General features: G+C 44.1%; 1 protein-coding gene across 1 annotated transcript in view; it reads right to left on the bottom strand.

Annotated features, from left to right (window-relative positions):
* The window catches only part of WDPCP (WD repeat containing planar cell polarity effector), a 166,845-nt gene that overhangs the window by 14,648 nt on the left and 128,393 nt on the right, over positions 1-23,804 (bottom strand). Inside the window, exon 14 of the mRNA XM_065402010.1 lies at positions 4,934-5,081. Coding sequence (XP_065258082.1) covers positions 4,934-5,081 — 148 coding nt within the window. The remainder of the gene's footprint in view (positions 1-4,933; positions 5,082-23,804) is intronic.

Raw genomic sequence — 23,804 nt, 5'->3', positions numbered from 1 at the left:
CCTGATTCCTAAGCCTGTGTCTTTGCAGACCTCCTTTCCTCTGTAAAAATCTTCTAAGGGGAACATGTCTGATACAGATTTGACAACAGATGTGCAGGGAGAAAATCAACCTCTGGCAATGTGAAAAGGCAAGTAAATCATCTCTGAGCCCTTGTATCTTGTTTGCTTGTAATTTTTTAACAGACTTGAACTAGGAAAGTTTCCTGGAGTCACATGGTCTCTAGCAGGCGTCAATTACTCTTTGAGCCAATATATGAGAGTTGTTACAGGAGTTTCTTTTAAACTCAGATTAGGGTTGGCTGGGTTCATGTAGTTTCAGCAGTTCCAAAGAGCCAATAGTGAGGGTCAGAAACTTTCTTTATATTTGGTAGCTCAGCAAGAGGCAATCAAAAAACTTCAGGGCACTGGATCTGCTTGCTTAGGGTCAGCTGCATCCAGAGGGTTTTAGCAGTTTCAAGGAGCGGTTAGTGAGGGTCAGAAGTTTCCTTTATATTCACCAGCTTGGCTGGAGGTAATCAAAAACCTCAGGAAGGCAGAGCAGTTTATGCAGCTTCAGTGATTGCAAAGAGCCTCTAGTGAGGATCAGCAACTTGTGGTGACCCACCTGGGCTCGCCTGTGTTAAACTGGTCAAGTCAGCAAGCCAAGAAGCACAAGTGAAGCTGAACTCCGGATTAGTTGACACGGGAAGACCAACAAAGCCAGATGCAGGGCTGCATATAACTATCCGGTGTAGTATATTTCATAAGGAAAACGGTGAGCTGAAGGAAGGATAGCACATTTATGCTTCTGGATTAGAGGCATGTTGGCATTGGTCCCCGTTCTGGACTGTTGTTTAAATTGTTGTATTATGTAAGTACAGCAGTGTACCCCTCCCAAATGTTTACAGACAACAATCTCACGCTAAACGTTGGAGGTTCAGGTTGTATCCAAATCCTTTAGATTGCTTTGAAAATCTCTGGCATGTTTGGAGCAATTACATACACGCAGTTAGCACAATTTGCCAACATGTAAGTATAATATTATTTAACTATTACGAAATTACCAGAAAAGTTCTACCACACAGGAGGGTAAAAATAAAATCTGCATACGAACTGTGAAGTACCAATGTGATCTTATTCCGAAATTCAGTTCATAGACCAGGTTTAGAAAACGAGGGCTTCCATTTAAGAATCTGACAAATGATTTTCCTAACTGGGCATTTTTAATGTAGTGTGAAGCAACAACTGTGTTCCGTAAAATATAAGAGTTGTTTTTGTAAATTACCATGAGCTTTACCAGGAATAGAATTGAAGGCATCAAGAATGCATCTGAGAAAATAAAAATTACATTTCTCCTCGAATAGTTGCCCATTTTTATTTCTTGCTATGCTTAGTACTTTCCTTCCTGCTTGTAAATCAATCACTTAACTATCATGGTACCTCTGTTCTCATTGTTATTATTCTTTACTTTACTAGTTCCATATATGCAACATGTTCTGTGCAATAAATAAAAGCAAAAAGAACAGGAGTACTTATGGCACCTTAGAGACTAACAAATTTATTTGAGCATAAGCTTTCGTGGGCTACAGCCCACTTCTTTGGATGCATAGAATGGAACATAATATTGAGGAGATATATATACACATACTTTTGAAGTGATAATCAAGATAGCACAGTACAGACAGTTTGATAAGAAGCAAGTGTGAGAGTACTTACATGGGGAGATAGATTCAATGTTCAATGCTCAGCCATTCCCAGTCCTATTTAAGCCTAAGTTGATTGTATCTAGTTTGCATATCAATTCCAACTCAGCAGTTTCTCGTTGGAGTTTGTTTTTGAAGCTTTTCTGTTGCAAAATTGCCACCCGCAGGTCTGTCATAGAATGACCAGACAGGTTAAAGTGTTCTCCTACTGGTTTTTGAATGTTATGATTCCTGATGTCAGATTTGTGCCCATTAATTCTTATGCGTAGAGACTGGCCAATGTACATGGCAGAGGGACATTGCTGGCACATGATGGCATATATCACATTGCTGGATGTGCAGGTGAACAAGCCCCTGATGGCATGGCTGATGTGATTAGGTCCTATGATGATGTCACTTCAATAGATATGTGGACAGAGTTGACATTGGGCTTTGTTGCAAGGATAGGTTCCTGGGTCAGTGTTTTTGTTCAGTGATGTGTGGTTGCTGGTGAGTATTTGCTTCAGGTTGGGGGGTTGTCTGTAAGCGAGGACAGGTCTGTCTCCCAAGATCTGTGAGGGATCATCTTTCAGGATAGATTGTAGATCTTTGATGATGCGCTGGAGAGGTTTTAATTGGGGGCTGAAGGTGACAGCTAGTGGTGTTCTGTTATTTTCTTTGTTGGGCCTGTCTTGTAGGAGGTGACTTCTGGGTACTCATCTGGCTCTGTCAATCTGTTTTTTCACTTCAGCAGGTGGGTATTGTAGTTTTAAGAATACTTATGCTCAAATAAATTTGTTAGTCTCTAAGGTGCCACAAGTACTCCTGTTTTTTTTGCGGATACAGACTAACACGGCTGCTACTCTGAAACCAATAAATAAAAGGCAGATTCCCTGTCCCAAAGGACTTACAATGTTAGGTAAGTTAGAAAACGAATAACAGAAGGAGGTGACAACTCAGGGAGGTGTAGGGGAAAGAAATGACAAGGAAGAGGACAATATAAATATGCAGTCCTTGGTGAAATTAATGCACATATCTAGATGACCAAATCTTTTTATGTCAGGGATCCGACAGCGGTTTTCTTTTGTATTGATGTCAATAGTGCTGTAAGAAAAAAAAAATCCTATAAAAAGCAAAGGTTTCATGCTATTGCCAGCAGCCATTATCCAAAGCACAGGTTCTTCAAATGGGTCTGGAATCCAACTTCTCAATGTTTCAGTTTCAACCTCTCTAGGCATCTGTCCAGTCTGCCATTCTAGGGGTGAATTTCAGTTTTCCTCTCCATTGAGATGAGAATCCCCGGCACAGCATCCATTCTTTGATGCAATAGCAATAAGAGCTCTTACAGAGATATCCTATGGACTGCCAGATCAGGCAGCCCTAGACCCGCAGTCTAGTGATGGGCTTAGAGAACTTTGTTAGGGTCGTGTGCACTTTTCACACCTTGGCTTCTGCTCGACGTCTTGTTGCCGCCAGTCCTTCTGCCTTTTCTGTACTTCAGGCCAGGGAAGTTGCATTTTTGCAAACAAAAATAGGTATTTAAATATCATTTTGTTATAAATGCTCAGTACTCCAAAAACACACGTATTCTTGGTACTGCCTCTGCACCCTCTCAGCACCTCTGCGTCTGTATTTAATATAGCAAAACGTTCAATAGCTGCTGCTACTGTCCTAAGGTTTTCCTCTACTAGCATCCAAACATGGGTACTTAATGTTAGGCAGCTAAATCTATATTTAGGCTCAGATTCTGCAAAGACTTATATGTGTGCCTACTTCATACACTGTATTACTGATTCAGGACAGCATCCCCGTTCAGCAAAGCACTTCAGGATGTGTTTGTCTTGAAGCCAATGGCACATAGGCATTGCTTAAGTGCTTTGCAGGAGCTGTCCCACAACTGCAGTGGGACTCCTCCCCGTGCGTAAAGCTAAGCACAGGTGTAAAACTTTTCAAGACCAGGGTCTTGGGGACCTAAGTAAAAGTGGCCTAATTTTCAGAGATGCGGAAGTCACTGACTTCAGTAGCCAGTGCTCAGCACCGTGAAAGCTTTTACTTTTACCTACGTGTCTGAATATAGATTTAAGAGCCTAAATTAAGGTTTAATAAAAATCTTTCCTCCTCTTGAATTTTTACAATTGCTGGGAACAAAGGCCATGCCACCGAGCAATATAATCTCCTTTTTAGAATAATATTTTCTAGTAAAATGCTTAGAGCTCTTCTGAAAGCCAAAAGAGCTGTTAACATAATCTAAAAATCCCAGGATGTGAGAAGACCAGCATTAAATATATATCAGTCAATTGCCTGCTTTCTCCTCCCCCCCTACTCAGCAGCTTGTCATTCAGTGTTGTGGAAAGGGGAGTTTTCCTCGACTGTATAAGAAATCATAGAAATGTAGGGTTGGAAGGGACCTTGACAGGCCATTTAGCCCATCTGCCCCTGTGCTGAGACAGGACCAAACATACCATCGACCATCCCTGACAAGTGTTTATTTCACCTGTTCTTAAAAATCTCCAATGACGGGGACTCCACAACCTCTCTTGGAAGTCTATTCCAGTGCTTAACGATCCTTATAGTTAGAAAGTTTTCCCTAATATCTAACCTAAATGTCTCTTGCTGCAGATTAAGCCCATTACTTCTTGGCCTACATTCCATGGACACAAAGAACAATGGATTAGTCCTCTTTATAACAGTCCTTAACATATTTGAAGACCATCAAGTTCCCCCTCAATCGTCTTTTCTCAAGACTAAACATGCCCAGTTTTTTTAATCCTTTCCTCTGTCAGGTTTTCTAAACCTTTTTTATTACTCTCCTCTGGACTCTCTCCAATTTTTCCACATCTTTCCTATAGTGTGGCACCCAGAACTGGACACTACTCCAGCTGAGGCCTCACCAGTGCCAAATAGAGCAGAACAATTACCGTACAGGTCTTACATAAAACTCTTCTGTTAACACACCCCAGAAAATTAGCTGTTTTTGCAAGTGCATCGCCCTGTTGACTCATTCAATTTGTGACCCACTATAACCCACAAATCCTATCAGTTTTGCATTTCATTTTTCTCTTCCTAAATGTACTACTTTGCACACGTCTGTACTGAATTCCATCTTGTTGATTTCAGACCAATTCGCCAATGTATCAAGGTCATTTTGAAGAATAATACTGTCCTCCAAAGTGCTTGCAACTCCTTCCACGTTGGTACCATCTGCAAATTTTATAAGCATAGGAGTTACAGCACAAGCTATACTTTTACCACATCCACTCAGCAAATCTCACCTGTTAGAACTGCTCTGTGCTGTGTGTCTGAAGTTTGAGCCAGAGGGAGGGAGGGCATCCTGAAATGTCTGTTCCTCTTGCGATGTTAGAGATAGGGCGACAAAAGCTTCATCTGAAGAATCCTCTCTGTCTAAATGCCCCAAAAGAGCTGTTAAAAATAATCAAGTTGTGATATTAGACTTGATTCATCACAAAGAACAAAACACAGCTGATTATCCTCAATTTGCTCTCATAATAAACAATTAGGATTCTTTCAAAACGTTCACATAACACAGGAGACAAAATGTTCCCTCTTTATCAATTTGATTTGCAATGCATAGGGGAGAGTATACAGCAGTGGTTCTCAAACTATTTACCAGTGTGGGCCGCATATATGGCCCACAATGCATGATGTGGGCCACATCCAATACTACCTGTATGACCCTGAGGATGTCACATGGGCCACAGCTCTGTGCTGATTGGGCCGTAGGTTGAGAACCGCTGGCATACAGCCATTATCTACTGCGATAGTTTTCATTCAGCCTCAGGATGCTCTCAGCAACCTCTCTGACATCGAGATAATAAGCCTAGCCAGATAGTTATACTTTTCTGAGTCATGAGAAACTGCATATTTGTGTGATTTTCACCCTTGATTGTTCTCTGGAAAACATTTTCTAGTCTCTAACTACCTGGTATCAGGAACTCCCTAAGAGTTTACAGAGGAAGAGTTTTGTGAATAAAGAGACATGGTCCACTCTAAATTATCTGTCAAAAATCAACGGTCTAAGGGGCTGGCATAGATTGTGTTCCATGTGAGCATTTCACTACAGCTACAGTGATCAGCATTTCTGAACTGCATAATCTTTCCCTCTACATCTTTAAAAGCGATTCAAACAAAGTCATAACATATTTTCCCTACTATTTTTGTTTCATTTAATTTCAGTTTACAAGAGAGACAACCCAGACTTTAGGACCCTGATTTTACCATCAGATTTTACCATCTTTTAGCATATCAAAAGCCTTAATGGTTTGAAAAGTACCCAAACCAGCTAAAAGATGTAGAAAAATTGCATACTGTAAGTGTGACCCTTTTAAAAAAAAAAAAAAAAAAAAAAAAGCATAATCAAACCCTAGGCTAGCAGAGTATGGATCAAGGAAACATCCTGTTACAGATAAAGACTTTAAAAGGTTTTTCTCAAACTCATAAGACCTTTTGCTTTTTTTCTTTAAATCCTGTTTTTTCCCCCCTTGTTCTCTACCTCCCTGAATCTTGTATTACCTAATCTGCACAATACCCATGGTAACACCACGGGCAGTGGGAAGAACATAATGCTACTGCAAGCGTTACCATACTGTTGTATTTTACATTTTGGCCAGAGACCCAGAAGTGCTCACCAGCTTAGGAGGGCAAAGTCACTTGGGTTTCTGATCCTTCAGTTTCTAAAGGGCTAACTCCCCAAGATTTATTACTTTTCACGCTGTTCACGTGTGAGATGAAAATGTAGTGAACGAGACGAACAAGAGTAAACTTATTTATAGTACCCATAACTAGAATGTTCTGGCTGCACTTCGCAGATCCACACACATAGAATCATGCAGGCAGGGAACCATTGAACGGAATTAGCTTAGTAAGGGGCCACATGCCTCGATGCAGGCACACAACAGTTCCTAGCCGGACTCTATTAAAGAAGAGACGTTGATCCCACTCTAAGTTTCTGTCCATCTGTCTGGAATAAAAACTCCAAAGAGAAGCAGTGAAAGCGGGAGAGTAAGCGTGTTTCTATGGAGGCAACATACTATATCTGGAAAATTCAAATTCCTGGTAAGTAAACTAGAATTTCTTCTGCCTAAATCTGTCTCCAGAGGGCCCCATTCGGCAAAACTAACGAGTAGTAACCACTTAAGAGAGAGGGGCTGAGTACTGAAGTTTAAAAAAATATTTCTGCAGTCCCTTTTTAGTTAAGTGTGCAGAGAGCTCCAGGTAGTGGCCTAAACATGCAATAATCGAATTTTGCTTAGGCAGATCTCAGAAGCCACCCTAATTTCAGTGGACTAAGCTGTAAGACCCTTTGGTAATGAACTGTATTTCTCAGAGCTGTTTTCAAAGCACTGTGCTATCCATTTTCAATGTATTTGGCCTGGAAGAGATTCCATTTTTCAGCTCTGAAGCAGAGATGAGCTACCAACATTCCAGTTCTCACAATATAAAAAATTCAGAGACTCGTCTAAATTGGTTTAATTTATACTTTCTTGTTATGCCAAGCTGCAATACCTAAGGCTACATCTACACTACAGGGGGGGGTCGATTTAAGATACGCAAATTCAGCTACGCGAATAGCGTAGCTGAATTCGACGTATCAGATCCGACTTACCCTGTTGTGAGGACGGCGGCAAAATCGACTGCTGCGGCTCCCAGTCGACGGCGCTTACTCCCACCTCCGCTGGTGGAGTAAGCGCGTCGATTCGGGGATCGATTGTCGCGTCCTGACGAGACGCGATAAGTCGATCCCCAAGAGATCGATTTCTACCCGCCGATTCAGGCGGGTAGTGTAGACCAGGCCTAAGTCACACCTACTTAGACTTCCAGAGGTTTGGTCTACACTAGAATTTTACATTGGTATAGCCATGAAAAATCCATTTTCCCGAGAGACGTATCTACACCGTCCTAACCCCCAGTGTAGACAGCGTTAGGTTGATGGGAGAATTCTTCCATCAACCTATCTCCTGCCTCTTGGGGAGGAGGAATACTTACGCTGATGGGAGAACCCCGTCTGTTGGCAGAGCTAGTGTCTACACTGAAGTGCTGCAGCGGTGAAGCTGCACTTCTGTAGTGTTTTAAGTGTGGACAAGTCCTTAGTCACACCCACTTACCAATCCGTAACTTTCCCTGCCCCCTCCTGCACATCACTTCTGAATTAGGCCCAGACCCCAAGGGTCTGTCTATGCTGCAATGTAAGCTCAGGATTCATACTCAGCTTAAGCCTAACCCCCTTCCATCTACACACAAATCATGCTAACCGAGGGCTTGGACCCAGAATCCCAGGACCTGAACCAGAGTCAAGCCGGGCCTCGGGGTTAAAGCCCTATTGCTTTGCACCGTAGATGCAGCCCCTCTTGACTTGTGCTCTGGCAGTCTGACAAAAGTATTCCACAATCTCTTGAGTTGACTTTCTTTGTCCTCTGGACAGTCAAGTTTGGAGGACAGTCAAGTTTTCCCACCATGAACAAAGGGCTAGAGCAGCCATTTTGGGAGGGTGCTAGGAAGTCTGGGATAGGGTGGTTGGACTCCAGCCCGCCTAGTTCAGTGTAGATGCTGGAGCACCAGTTTGGGACCCAGGGTTCAACAATTCCTAACCTGGGGTTACAAATGAGTGTAGATGTTCAAGCCCAGGTTAACACACTCAGGGTGTGCTAACTTGAGTTCTACTAACCCTGGGCTTTCATTGCATTGTGGGCATACCCATCAAGTAACCATGTATTAGCCTCTAAGGGAGTCTCAATTGGGTTAACTCACATAGAAGTACACCAGAAAAGAAGTGTATCGCTACAAAAGCAATTAATAGGAAGATTGTGATCCTGGGCATCCCTGTATGCACAACCTACACATTACTGCAATAATATTTGTACACAATATGATGTGTGAGGTATATGAAAGCTAATAACATGAGAGTTTATCATTGTATAATGTAGATGTTAACGTTATACAGCACGTAAAGTTATGAATTCCCTCTGTATGATGTTACTAGAACATGTTTAAGACCAGACAGCCTAGCCTAGGTAACGGCAATAAACAGCTCTGGCCTACACAAAGGACTGTGGGTTTAACCTCAGTTTACGCATTAGCAGTAAACAAAGTCACTGAGCTAAACCCGCGGGGGTTATCCTGAACCTGAGCGGAGAGACAGAGCATTAACATGGTTCCTGCACCCCAGAGAGAGACAGAAGACGGAATTCCCAGGAGACGTTCCTAACGTGTAAGACAGACATCCCTTTGGGAATATAAGGGACAGAGAGAGACTCAATTTTTATCCTTCACTTTAGGAGACAAAGAAACCAAGTCATCTGATCTGTGAAATGGATCCTGGCCAGACCAGCCAAAAAAAGGCTGGAAAGGAGACGGGGGGTGAGCGAAACCATCTTGAACAAAGACTGTATCTTGCTAGATGAAGTTTTAGACTTTTAGATGCGTGTTTTCACTTTTATTTGCTTGTAACCATCCCTACCTTTTATCTTTTACTTGGTATCACTTAATCCACGCTCTTTTGATGGTAAACTTGTTTTGCTGTCATAACAACTCATCAATGCTGGGTATGTCCAGTAAAGTGTGTGCTTCCAGACAGCTAACGGGTTGGAGTGTTTTTCTGCCTCTGTAAAGGCAGCGAACTGAACATTTATCTGGGAGGGTCCAGTGAGCAGGAATGCCGCCAGCTTGTTTGCTGCCCTAGCCGGCGGAAGGTCCCGCCCCCGAAATACCGCCGACGACCGGGGTGGCCGCAGATCCGGCCGCCACAGTCGCCACCCCCCAAATGTTAGTGCCCTAGGCGACCGCCTAGGTCGCCTAATGGGTTGCACCGGCACTGCCAGTGAGAGGGACTGGTCCCTTTGATGATTTGGGGATGAATTCAGGCCTGGAAGGGTACCAAGGCCAGCTGGAGTAATTTGGCTGGGCAAAGCTAGGGTAAGGTTTGTGGGCTGCTGGAAGGCTGTTGGGGGTCACAGCTTTGGACCAAAGCTGCACAGCCACAAGACACCCAGTGATACAAGGTAGACTGTGACCAAACCCCCTTACTGGCCTGGGTGAACCCCAAAACTTCTCAGTTGAGCCTTTACATTGTTTCAACATAGTTAACGTTTGTCCTATGCAGGGGATTGAACTGTGCTGTAACAAGGAGGCATAAGTGGGCTGAAGCCTCGGACGTGTCTGGTTATGTGATCTGGTTACAACACAGGTAGGTCACATGCAAATTAAAATGTGTTGTGACTGGGTCAGGGGATAGTGGTGCTGTAACCAAGTCTGCTAACCTGGATATTTTTGTAGTGTAGGCAAGCCCTTAGTTATGCCAGCTTACAGATCATTAAATGGGTGTGACTAGGTCTAATGGAGTCTAAGGGAATCTACCATCTACCAATTTACACAACCCCTCTGAATTTGGCCCTATAAGTTCTGGGGAACTGGCTTGCCCTTAGGAATGCTAATGAGTTTTGGCACTTTCACATCTATGTAACAATTTAAATCCAACCCAGGATCTGTGTCCAGAAGTTAATTATATCTGATGGTTATTCAGTGCTTAATGTGAAATGAATTAATAGTGTCAGTCTAGTTCCTAGTGATGAGAGGCCACAGTATTATTACCATAATCACAAAACCAGCATCACACGTTGCACTAAGTTGTATCCTTGCTGGTAGTATAGAGCAGAGGCCGAAGACTTGAATGGGTCTATGCTATGTTTCTTAGCTCTAAAGGTGGTCCCTTCGGAACAAGCTTGAGGAATACTAACAGGGAGCAAGGGAAAGCTTGTACATGTTCTCTCTTTTCTGTGGATAAATATTGGCATTCTGGCCCTTTTCATGATCACTAAATTCATTAAAAAAATTAAAAATACCCACCAAAGTCCATTCACATGTAACCTGTAGATATTATTTTATCAGGTCATACACAAGTTGATCCCTACATCTTTTTTTACTTTTAGGACAGAGAGGGAATTCCTTAATGCAAAACAAAAACACTATGAACATGACGATGGCCCCAAAGGCTCACTAAAGGTACTAGTGGCTTCTTCCACTTTAGGTGGAACGAAAGAAGGGAGAATGACCTTTGTATATTTTGGAGGCAGTGGAGCAGGAGAAAACATGATGGTCCATACCGTCCCAATGCTATTCCTGATAAGAGGACCTAGTGCTACAGTATGACAGGATATATTCAGGAGAAGGTGAACAGCAGCTCAAAACCATGAGACTCAATTGCTATAAGATCTTTGGAATGAAGAAATATAAACCTTCACTATGGATCCTTGGATTCCTGTTTCCTGTGGGCACAGATTTACTTTTAATATATTGAAGCATTTTTTCGTAGACATTCTTAAAAAATTACTTTTCCCTACATCTAATTTAAAGACCTGAGATCTAGCCAAAATGGCACTAATACATTAGAGATCGGCTGGTTCATATCTGGATTAGGTTTAGGGTAGGGTTCAGGGCTAAATCAGGACTTGGTCTGGTGGTACTGGAAGGCTCACAAGGTGTTCACACAAGATTTCAGCCTGAGATGATGAAAACTTTTCAAGATAATGTATAGTCTTGGTTATATCAGAACCACAAAATAGGCCTGTTCCAGGTTTGGATCCTGGACTGAGTTCAGATCTGGAGATTTGAATTTGAATTTGCACAAAATTTGAAAGAATTCAGAAATCAGTTTCTGTCTTTGCCTCTTCTCTTTGAGAGCGTGAAAGATTTCATTTTTAAAGGATTTTTAAAGCATTTAAAAATGCTATGATGTTAACTTATATCTTGCTAAATGTCCGAAGATCACATTTGTCTAGATAACAGTTAGGATAATATTATATGATAACACTCTTAGATTAAAGCAATGTGCTCAAGGAATCCATATGTATGATTATGCCTTCCTCCTAAAATTTGCTGGCAGCTGTGATTGTAACATCTAGCACCTGGCTGGAAGAGCCAAAGATAGTTCTGTATTAGCCCATTGACAGGTTTTCATATTATTCAGCCAGAAGGGCATTCTGAGAAGACTTCATGCAATAGTGATGGAACTCACACTCCTTCCCTGGTGGTGATATTATGCATTATTACTTAAATGCACCTATTTGCTATGGGCTCTGTGCCTGCAAATAAAAAAAAATTTCCATTCTCAAGTCTCCTCCACAGGACTTTCAGGGATAAAATACATCTCAAGACATGCAATCACATGGCAGAATGAAAATCTTATTTTAATATTGTTTGCAAAATTGACAGATCTACTTAACAGAAGCCATTAAAATATTTACAAAGTAGCAGCTGCTCTTGTAAAAATACAGCTTTTTTTTTGGCATGAAAAATAAACTAGTTGATAAGTGCAAGATAAGCCATTTGACTTCTTCTTTGTGTGCTCTGCATGGTATGCACAGCCAATTCTGTACAATCTGATGTTTACAGAGCAATCGTAATGTACGACCTCCTTAGGCAACAGGGACACAAGAAGCCTTTAAAACGCTGAAGCAAGCATTTAATCAGAACTCTTCATGCTGATCTTTGAAAAATTCAATAAGTTCAAAAAAATGTAACTCCTCTAAAGATAAAATATCAGTTTTTTGCTTCAGGAGTTGCAAATATATACCAATGAACTCCCAGTGAACCAGACAGATTTCAGCCACTGCTATTTAAAAGAGTAAGCCATATGTTGCTCAGAAAGAAACAATGCAAGCACTCAAACGATGTAAGTACATAGGCCAATTGAGTGTTACTGTGGTATAATAGCTCAACTAGTCAAAACATATCCCCTTCTTTTGGTACGTTTAACCAAATTATCTTTTCACCTGGCTAGCTAATTTCATGTGAATTATACATTTCTTTATTTCACATGCTTGTTTCATATTGAAATTAAGATTTTACATATTGTCCTAAAACGATAAAGGAGATAATTACATGCAAGTAATCACCGCAGAAGTGTGAGTAATACTGAGTATGACCATATATGTGTTACACAGCTGTTCCACCTTGAGTCTATGGTGGTTCTGCTCTTAGCTGATGTGAGGATATGCATAAAGTCCATGGGTGACATTCTGGCCCCACTGAAGTTAAAGGGAGTTTTGCCACTGCCTTCACTGGAGCCAGGATTTCACCCTGTATGTGTGTGGGGTCTTTTTTTGGTTTGTTTGTTAATTAATCACACACATTTAGAAGGTGCTCATCACCAGAGCATCTCAAAGCTATTTACTAAGTTCAATTAAAAATACACTATAGGCTGAAAACAGAAAGCATCTACTTGGCTACCCTAGAACATTGCTAACTTTTCCCAAGAGACTGCCCAGGACGTACCAATAGCACAGAAAAGCCAGAGCGAAGAGGCGTGTCCTACAATGTGCTCCAAATATGACAAAATCAGGCTCTGATGGATTGCCAGCTGGAGCAGATTTGGCAGGCAGGGATCTGCTATTGCAATGCCCTCCCCTGCAGGCACGTTGACTCCAATCTTAGGAGCAGTCTCCTGGCAATAAAAAGGCCTGCATTTTCAGCTTTACGTTTGATAAGTCTTCTGAAGCATGTGATCACCTAATTAGCTTGAGCACAAGCAGATCTACATCTATATATAGTGGTAACACATGCGATAAGCGGTCCTGTCATGGTATAACATGATCAACATAATACCATTATTGTTTAGTAATTACAGCAGGGGCTAGGCTGGCAGGACTTCTGGGTTTTATACCTAACTCCTCTATCGACTAGACAAATTTTCTTACTCGTAAATGGTATTTCTTTGGTGGACAAGGTTAATCTGTAACTTGATGGGCTATAACTAGCAGTCCCACAAAACTATCAGGGAAAGACAACCTATTGAGCACGGAGGATAGAACTGTTTGGCCAAAGGCTGGATCAGTAGAGGTGGAAGTGCACACTCTATAGCAGAGGTGGGCAAACTACAGCCTGCCGGCCACATCTGGCCCGCGGGACCCTCCTGCCCAGCCCCTGAGCTACTGGCCCGGGAGGCTCGCCCCCGGCCCCTCCCCTGCTGTTCCCCCTCCCCCGCAGCCTCACCTCACTGCGCTGCCAGCGCAATGCTCTGGGCAGCGAGCTCCTGTCGGGCAGCGCAGCTGCAGAGCTGCAGCCTAACCCGGTGCTCTGTGCTGCGCAGTGCATGGCTGGCTCCAGCCGGGCGGCACGGCTGTAGCACTGCCAACCAGCGGTGCTCCAGGCAGCATGGTAAGGGGACAGGGAGCGGGGGAGGGGGGGTTGGATAGAGGGCAGGGGAGTTTGGGGTGGTGGTCAGGGGGTGGGGGTGTGGATAGGGGGCGGGGCGGTCAGAGGGTGGGGAACAGCGGGGTTGAATGGGGGCAGGAGTCCCCAGGGGGCAGTCAGGAAGGAGGGGGGGTTGGATGGGGTGGCGGGGGGCAGTCAGGGGTGAGGGTTCCAGGGACTGTCAGGGGACAGGGAGGCGGGGAGGGGGTGGATGGGCAGAGGTCCCGGGGGGGGGCAGTCAGGAATGAGAGGAGGGGTTGGATGGGGTGGCGGGGAGCAGTCAGCGGCCAAGGGTCTGGGGGCTGTCAGGGGACAGGGAGCAAGGGAGGTGGATGAGGCAGGGGACCCGGGGGGGCTGTCAGGGGACAGGGAGGGTTGGATGGGGCAGGAGTCCCGGGAGGGGCCGTCAGGGGGTTGAGAAGCAGGGGGGGGTCGGATAGGGAGCGGGGGCTGGGCTAACTGTCCCTCCATACAATTTCGGAAACCCGATGCAGCCCTTAGGCCATAAAGTTTGCCCGCCCCCTGCTCTATAGTGTCTTAGTGAAAGTATACATAGAAGACTGGACTATTCTGTTTTGTTCAGGTTCTTATACCAGGCTCATCACTACTGTATCTCAGGGCTTGTTTTCACTATTGCGCTACATCAGTGCCGCTGCTGACGGGAGAGTGTTCTCTCATCGATGTAATTACTCCACCTCAATGAGAGGAGGAAGCTATGTTGGTGGGAGAGTGTCTCCCGCCGACATAGCATGGTGTAGACACTGCTTTAAGTTGATATAACTTACGTCGCTCAGGGGTGTGTTTTTTTCCACATCCCTGAGCAACGCAAGTTACATCGACTTAAGCGGTATTATAGACAAGCCCTAAGTCATAGTAGATTGCAAACTTCCCTTTATTGCTATTCTAGGGAAGCATTACCTTTCTCAGGGTATGTCTACACTTACTGGGGATTGACGCTGCAGCGATTGCTGCACTGGGGGTCAATTTAGCGGGGTCTAGTGAAGACCCGCTAAATTGACTGCAGATCGCTCTCCCGTTGACTTCGGTACTCCACCGGAATGAGAAGCATAAGGTAAGTCAGTGGGAGAGTTTCTCCAGTTGACCCAGTGCAGTGTAGACACCGCAATAAGTTGACCTAACCTACATAGCTGAAGTTGTGTAACTTAGGCTGACTTACCCCCCTAGTGTAGACCAGGCCTCAGCCAAGGAGCAGAATTGCTTTCAGCACTGTGAGTCCTGAAACCGAACAGTTATCCATGCAAGGGTGGAAAGCTGATATTGCTGTCAGGTGAACCTTGATAGAGGAAACTGCTAAGCCTTGTTCTTACACCACAGCTATGTTTTACCTCAACAGGCTGGGAGGAGCTCGCTTATCTCTCCTTTTTCAGGAAACCATGCAGTTTCAGGTGCAGCAGGTAGTCAAGTATGTGTTGGATGGATGAATGCATCAGCGAGACTCTGGTTTGACAAGCACAGACAGAGTGCCACTTCCACTTTGACAGGCAGGGGGCTCTGATAGAGGGCTTTCTGCTACTTAGGAAGAACCTAAGAATGGCCAGACTGGGTCAGACCAATGGTCCATCTAGCCCAGTATTCTGTCTTCTGACAGTGGCCAATGCCAGGTGCTTCAGAGGAAATGGATAGAACTGGGCAATCATCAAGTGACCCATCTCCTGTTGTCCAGTCCGGCTTCTGGCAGTCGGTGGCTAGGGACAACCAAAGCATGGGGTTGCATCCCTGACCATCTTGGCTAATATCCATTAATGTACTTATCTTCCATGAACTTATCTAATTATTTTTTGTACCCCATTGTAGTTTTGGCCTTCATAACATCCCGACAATGAGTTCCACAGGTTGATTCTGTGTTGTGTGAAGACTTGGTGAACTTTCTCTAAGCAAGCCTGTTTTCTGAGATTTAGCTATGGCTCTTCCAGGCTGTTAGGTGAAAGGATTGTAGGTTTGGGTGGAGCAGCCAACCGTGGTCTTAGGAGATCAGGTCTGAGTGTAGTGGGAGTGAGAATGGAGATGCCACCGAGAGGTCCAGTAGAGAATATAATTTATATATAATTTAAGTGCGGGCCCGCTTGATTTTTAGTAGCACTCTGTGTAGGAGAGGAATGGGGAAAAGCATAGTTAAGCTTTTCTGTCCAGGGTAGCAGGAAGGCATCTGTGATTGAGCCTGGACTGTGGTCTTTCAGGGAACAGAACTGGTAACATTTTCTGTTGGACCTGTTTGCAAATAGATCTATTTGGGGAGTCTGCCCACTGCTGGAAAATACATCTGGCTACATCTGGGCAAAGAGACCTCTTGTAGTGACTCGAAAATGACCTGCTCAGGTGGTCTGTTAGCTCATTCTGCACCCCCGGAAGGCAAGAGGCCTTGAGGTTAACTGAATTGCTTCCTGAAAAAGGAGGATAGGCAAGCTCTTCCTTGCCTGCTGAGGTAAAACACAGTTGTGGTGTTGTCTGTAAGAACAAACAGGTTTCTCCCCCCAATATGAGGTAGGAAAGCCTGACAGGCAAGATGGATCACCCTCAGTTCTCTGACATTGATATGAGGAGAGAGCTCCCACGATGACCAAAGACCCTGAGTTAGGAGGGGCCGCAGGTCTGAGATCTGAGTCATTGACAGTTGAGGGTGATGAAGGGAATGCCCACACAAACATTGGAGGATCCAACCACCAGTTCAGGGAAATTAGAACTTGTGCAGGTACAATGAGCACAAGATGGCTTGGCGAGTACACTGAGGTCAGCCATGTCTGGAAGGGTATGAGGTGCAGCCTCACATGTTGTACTACATATGTGCATGAGGGGATGTCACCTATGAGCCTCAAAGTTTCGGGCTGTTGTGATGGGTGAAACTTGAGGACAAATTGAAGAAAGTCCAGAGAAGAGCAACAAAAATGATTAAAGGTGTAGAAAACATGACCTATGAGGGAAGATTGAAAAAATTGGGTTTGTTTAGTCTGGAGAAGAGAAAACGGAGAGGAGACATGATAACAGTTTTCAAGTACAAGCAGGAGGGAGAAACATTATTCTCCTTAACTTCTGAGGATAGGACAAGAAGCAATGGTCTTAAATTGCAGAAAGGGCGGGTTAGCTTCGACATTAGGAAAATCTTCCTGTCAGGGTGGTTAAGCATTGAAATAAATTGCCCAGGGGGGTTGTAGGATCTCCATTATTTGAGATCTTTAAGAGCAGGTTAGACAAACACCTGTCAGGGATGGTCAATAATACTTAGTCCTGCCATGAGTGCCGGGGAGTGGACTAGATGACCTCTCGATGACCATTCCAGTCCTATGTTTCTATGTCACTAGAGACCAGATAGACTGGAATCTTGACTCTGAGAGGAATGCTCGGACCTGGCTAGAGTCAAGCACCGCCTCTACAAACTGTCCTCTGTACCAAACAAAGAGTAGACTTGTCTGCATTGATCGATAGGCCTAGGGCCTTGAATGCTGACTGAATGAGTCGAATGCTGGATATAACCTGGGCTTTGGATCGTCTCTTGACTAGCCTGTCATTGAGGTAAGGGTAGACCTGCACTCTTAGTCTCCTCAGAAATGCTGCTACCACAACCATACATTTCATGAACACTTGAGGAGTTGCAGAGAGGCCGAATGGAAGCACTGTGAACTGGTAACGTGCCAGCTTAACTACGAACCTGAGGAATTTTCTGTGCCCTCAGGGTATTGGCACATGAAAGTAGGCAACTCTTAAATTGAGGGGGGTGTACCAGTCTCGAAGGTCCAGAGAGGGAATGATGGATGCCAGAGTGACCATGCAGAACTTTATCATGTGAGACAGTTGTGAGCTGTCTCAGGTCTAGGACAAGTCTGAAACCTCCCTTTGCTTTTGAGATTAAGAAATAACAGGAATAGAAACCCTTCCCTTTTAAATTCTGTGGAACGTCCTCTATGGCTCCCAAATGAAGGAGAGAGTGAATCTCCTGACTCAGAAGTTCTTAGTGAGAGGGGTCCCTGAAGAAGGACGGGGAGGGAAGGTGGAAAGGAGGGTAAGAAATAAACTGGAGGGTGTATCCCACTTATACAGTACTCAACAGCCAACACAGGGGCTTTAAGACCAATGACCAATGCACCGGGAATTGAATAAACCCCTCAGATGGGGTAAATAAACCTAACTAACTAAATACTAATAACTTTAATAACACTAAACCATTTACAATAAAATACAAGTGAACGCAGTCCATGGAAAGTACTTGCAAAAGCAAGAAGAGCAGTTCCAGCGACCATCATGGGCTGTAAGAAGGAACTGAGGGGGCTCAGGGTTGGCTGCGCCCTTTATACCAAAGCCAGCAGCATGCGATAGCAGAGGGGAGTCGAGCTGCCCCAACGGGTACCACCAAGGGAAAAAGTTCTGGTGACTGCACACAGGGTGCGTGCACACCAAGAGAGGAATGCACATGTGCAATCGGTCGAAGATGAAACACAATTTCCTGGAGCTGATGAAAACAGGAAGGGCATGTGTAGAAAAACAAAGGAATAGCTTGCAGCATCACAAATGTTGGCCCTCAACAATTATTGCCAGCTTGGAGACCTATCAAGCTAATAAAATGGTCACCAGAAAACTAACCTTAAGGGTTAAATGCTTTTCACTGAATGCTTTGTCTTCAAAGAGCAGACCTACAGAGCTTGCAACAGTAGATTCAGCCTCCAGGCAGGAAGAATCAATCTGAAGGAAGGATTTATTCTAAAAAGAGCTCTAAGGGCATTTTTGGAAAGGGAATAATTGTACTATGGACTCAATGCTAAGGGGACCTTAGTTAGGCCTAATGAATTGACTGTGGCACCAGAAAGCTCCTAGACATCAGAAGAGTGAAGCAGAAGGGACTTACATGCTATGGATAGTCCGCCCACTACAACTCTGTGGAGGAGTCCAGAAACATGTGAAGGAGAATCTTGGGCTACAGGCCTGAGAAGATGTCCCCTGATAGGCCAGAGGGTCCTGGAACAAAGCCTGGGAAAACTGGATGTTCACTGGTGAAGAAATCCTAGACAAGAAACTTCTGCCTGAATAGCAGAGAGAGAAGGACCACTGGAAGAAGACCCCCTTCCACAAGAAAGATTGAGTTCTGGGCTTCAGATGACTTGCTCTTCCTACAAGATGGGATGAGGGCAGTAAGGTTCTTCTCTGCTCATTGAAACAGCATGCTGTACTCGAAGCATTGTCTGGGACACTTGGTATCCCCCTTGCCAGTACAGGTAGGCAACCACCATTGAACTGTGACCCAATTAGAACGGCCGGGCCTCTCTGAAGACAGTCCCCAGAATGCAAATAAGGCCTTTCTTATAGCTTGTAGCACAACAACATATGTATCTAATTTTGTCTTGAAATGGGACAATTTCCGTTAGCCGTTTGCCCCACATATGCCATCTGTTTTCAACACTACCCCTCAGAGATGGGTTAGTGAAACCGCTTAACAGACTGGACTCCTAAAGTCGCCACAAGAGGGAAACTTTGATGTGCAGCTGGATACTTATTAGTCTCTCCAAGTCCTGGGACTGATTAACTCCAGTTGAGAAGAAACAGGTGCAGGGTGGAAAACCAGAAGTCAGCGCAGGGAACCACTTGGAGATAGGAGACAAGCAATTGGAGTAGGTGCATTTTTTGGTGAAGAGAGGAAGGACCTGGAATTCCTAGACTCCTGGCTTTACTTTGGCTACTCTTTGACAAGAAGGCTCCCTTTTGAAGTTGATGCAGAAGACGATGTCCAGGTGCACAAAACTTTGGGACAGCATCGGAAAACTTCTGAGCAGGCTTATAACAAGTTGATAGCTATGGAACAAGGCTAGAGTGCAAGAGTTGGCTAATTGTGTCTGAATCTCTCAAAAGGAATTGCTACACACTGCCTAATTGTTGAGATAGCAAATCAATGCAATTCTCTGCTCCTGGAGATGGGTCACTAACATGTTTTCTGAACTGTATTTAAACTCTAGGTGCCAGCGAGACCAAAAGGGAGATTGCAACACTCAAAGTACAGGTTTCTAAAGCAAAACTGCATGTATAGTTGATTCTAGGAGGCAATAAGGACATGCAGGTACACATTCTCTATATCCTTTTGATATGAGGAAATTCCCTGGGGCACTGGCTCCAATGTTTGCACAGGCAGACTCTATGTTGAACATCTTGGTGGCAACCATATGAAGTCTATCAGGGCTAAAGCAATCCCCATCAGACCATTTATTTCAAATGAAATAAATTAAGCAGACCTCTAAATTAATGATCTGAATCGATGCTATAGTTACTGCGGGTGGCAAAAAACCTTGGGACTGATGTCACAGCACCCAGGGCAAGGAGATCTTCTATTGACTTTATCCCTTCACTCCTTTGTCCTGAGAAACAGAGGGAGAGAGATGGACAATTTGGGACAAAGAAGAAAACTGAAGAAAGTCTACGAAAACCTGCAGCACTAATGAACCCAGCCCCCCAGCTAGAAATGATGTGCCTCCATTGCTGCTGAAACTGAAGGAGGCAGCCTCTAATGCAAAGGGGCCTGGAGGTAAAATGACATTATGTATGTTCACGTGCCCTCAGACCTCTGCTGCTGGCGACAACCCTTTGACTTGGAGGGACACTTTCTTCTTTCCTTGCTTTATAGAAGAGACATATCGAAAGTTAGCTCTGCATCAGGAAGGAGCCCTATTGGGATATTCTTTGCACTTCCTACGTGTCAGGGGCAAGCAATTCAGGGTCTGATTAAGGGGATCAAGGCAACTACTCCAGTAGGGGAGAGCCATTAATTTTCACTTAGTGGACATTTCTCCCACTAATGAAGAGTTAAGCCAGAGGGCTCTGTGGGCTACATTAAAACTCAGTGGTAGACCTGGCTGATAGGGGATGGAATCTTGGTATGCATTTTGCAGATACTAAGATACTCAGCAAGGTGGAATTCCTTCTTCACATCTTAAGTGAAAGCTGTTGAGGAGGGGAAAAAAAACAACAACTCTGAAATCTACTCCATTAGAGCTCTGGCAAAGTATAGGAACATAATGCCAGAACCTTTGAAAAAAGACTGTCAGTCTCTTTTAGTGGATCTTTGAGATTGGTGTTGCTCTCTTTAGAAAGGGGAGACTGACTCCCTGAAAACCTGGCTCCTGGGGAACAAATGTTAAGACTTTGTGCCTACATAGCTGCCTTGTATTACTAAAGGCTTGTCTACACAGGAAAATTGACCAGAATAGCTCTTGCTGAATGAACTATTGCGGAATAGCTCTCTGGGTGGACACTTATTCTGGAATAAAAGTGATTTTATTCTGGAATAAAAGTGATTTTATTCTGGAATAGTTGCTTGACTTTGGAATGGTACTCATTATTCAGGAGTAAAGTGACTTTTTATTCTGGAATAGAGTGTTCACAGCAGTAGATATTCCACAACAGCTGTTTCAGTCAATTTCCTCATATAGACAAGCCCTTCTGTCTGCAGGGAGAATGAAGCATCTATTTGGCACTAGCCAGATGCTGTTACTTAACTTTTGGGGCACTGGATGGAAGGGAATAGTATTATTGGGCTTCTCCTCCTCAAAGCTAATACTATGTTCTTCAGATGGGGAGACAGAATCAGCTTTAACGATTTAGTGATATTTTGAAAAAGAACAGGGTCTTGCAAAACAAACTACTTTGAGTACTTCCTTTTTGATGCTGTTACCTGAAACATTGGGGGTCTGCCAAATCAATAGTGCCTGAGGAGCGGTGGACAAGTGACTGTCTAATGCTCAGGACCCTGTCATACTTACTCCTCAAAGAAGTGACCCTTATGCAGAAAGATTATCAGTAGGAGCCGATGATGGAATAGGTAGATGATGGAATATTTTCAACCTTTGCTGGCAAGACGCACAAGGGTTTAATAATACGTATCTTTAATGTAGACAGATTCTTGGCTTCGGCTGAGGGAGAGGAGATGTTGTCTAGTTGGACTCAAGTTGCAACGCAAACCTTTACTATTAACGTGGAAAGTTCTGGAAGGAAGGTCGAGGAGGAACAAGAGCTCCATCTTCTAACAAAGACTGTTTGAGCATCAGTGCGGCCTTCCTGTTCCAAAACAACTTGGCGTTCTTCGTCAGGAAAAACTGTAGCTAAGAGTCTGGGGTAGAGTGTTGTTTATGGCAGATGCCACTGTGGACAGTGATTTAGAGGCTTGGCAAAACCCAGGCTAGTTTACACTGCCTCATGCACTCCAACAAATGGTGAATCCATCTGTTTTTCTCCACGCTTTTTCTGGTTTTGCTGCTCTTTTTAGCACCGCTCTGAATGCGACAGGACTAGCTAAAACCGGAAAAACTAACATCCGAATGTTTCCAGAGTGTAACTGCCAGCTCAGACCTTGTGCTGTTCACTCTGGCCCAGGCAAAGCTAGCTGGCTGATAGGTGGTGCAAGGTCATTCACACTGGCATCCCCAAATTCCTACCGTTTCAGTGGCTGCTCAGTTCTGTTCACGTGTGATGTGAGAAAATGCCAATCAGGTAGAAACTGACCTGGTTTCCTGGGCGCATCATTCTATACCAACAACAATAAAGTTATCTACCTTACAGGATCGTGTGAAGCTTAATTCATACGCATACAGCACTTTGAGATCTTTATATAAAAGGTGCTCTGTGTTTGCAAATTATAATTACTTCCATTAACAACCATCAACTCTTAAAACAATCACTCCAGGTTGCCACAGACCATCATAACATATGCAAAGAAGTGCCAGCAAAATGCAGTTTGCAAGATTACCGACAATCTTTGGCATTTGCCCTGCTTAATTGTAGCATTTAAGACACACAGGACTTGACGTTGCAATGTGCTTAGTGCCCTCAATTCCCTCAGTGCTCAAATTTGGGGAAAACAAATGATGGGATGTATGCTCCCCTTACTATTTACACTTTTAAAATATTTGTTATTACTATAAGAGATCCCACCCAAGAGCAGGATCCCGTTGTAGAGGATACCATGCAAACACGTAGTAAGAGACAGCCCTTGCTGCAAAGAATTTATGGTCTAAATAGACAAGCCAGAAAAATGGGTGAAGAGGGGAAACAGAGGCACAAAAAAGTACAGTGCCTTGCCCAAGGTCACACAGTAGGTTAGTGGCAAACTGGGAATAGAACTCAGCTCTCCTGATGGCCAATCCAGTGCCATACCCACTAAACCACACTGCATCTCCTGCCGCCTTTGTTCCTGTGCTTGTTTCTAGCAGTAGTGGTAAGAACTGTTGGTGTGGCATAACCACATGCACTAATGCAATTCGAGCACTGCAGACACTAGGTTCCTTGATCTGGTCCTCATCAGTAAGTGCCAGATTGGAAAAACCTGAGAACGATAAACCAAAGTAGATCTCTCATTTTATATACTGCACATCTCGCAAGTGCATCATGCTTTCCAAAGCTTTTACAAAAATGTTTAGCATACACAGTACAAATCTTCAGAATATACAGTACTTATACATGTGTGACACTGCCACAGCTGAGACCCATGGAGGTGTCTGACCTGGAACTCCATTGGTATATAAGAGAGGGAGCTGCCAGCAAGGGCATTCTCTGGGAGGGCCCCTTAACTTTGGAATTCTTTCCCGCCCCTGGTCTGAAACAGTCTGAATAATATGATATACACTCATCTTTTGGGGCAGGAATTTGGGAAGGGGTGGGAGGTGGGGAGGAGTGTGTATTTTTATTGGGACAATTATGTTTTTTCAGGATCTGCAGTGAGGAACATTTTTGGTTCTGTGGTGAGGCTTCTTTTGTGCAGGGAAAGGTTATTAGTTTGCCATTGTACCACCACTGCCTGTGTCTTAGGAAAAGGCACTGAGGTTTGCTACCTTGACCTTTCGCTAGTGACTACCCAACTTAACATATTCTACCTCAATGTAGCTGATCTAAGGTCTATGTGGGTAGATCTCAACCAGCTACATCACCATCAACTTCGCTTGGTTACACTGA

This window comes from Emys orbicularis, chromosome 3 (assembly GCF_028017835.1).
Source record: "Emys orbicularis isolate rEmyOrb1 chromosome 3, rEmyOrb1.hap1, whole genome shotgun sequence".
Lineage (NCBI taxonomy): Eukaryota > Metazoa > Chordata > Testudines > Emydidae > Emys > Emys orbicularis.
The sequence above is the reverse complement of the archived record's forward strand: the minus strand, read 5'-3'. Positions and strand labels throughout refer to the sequence as shown.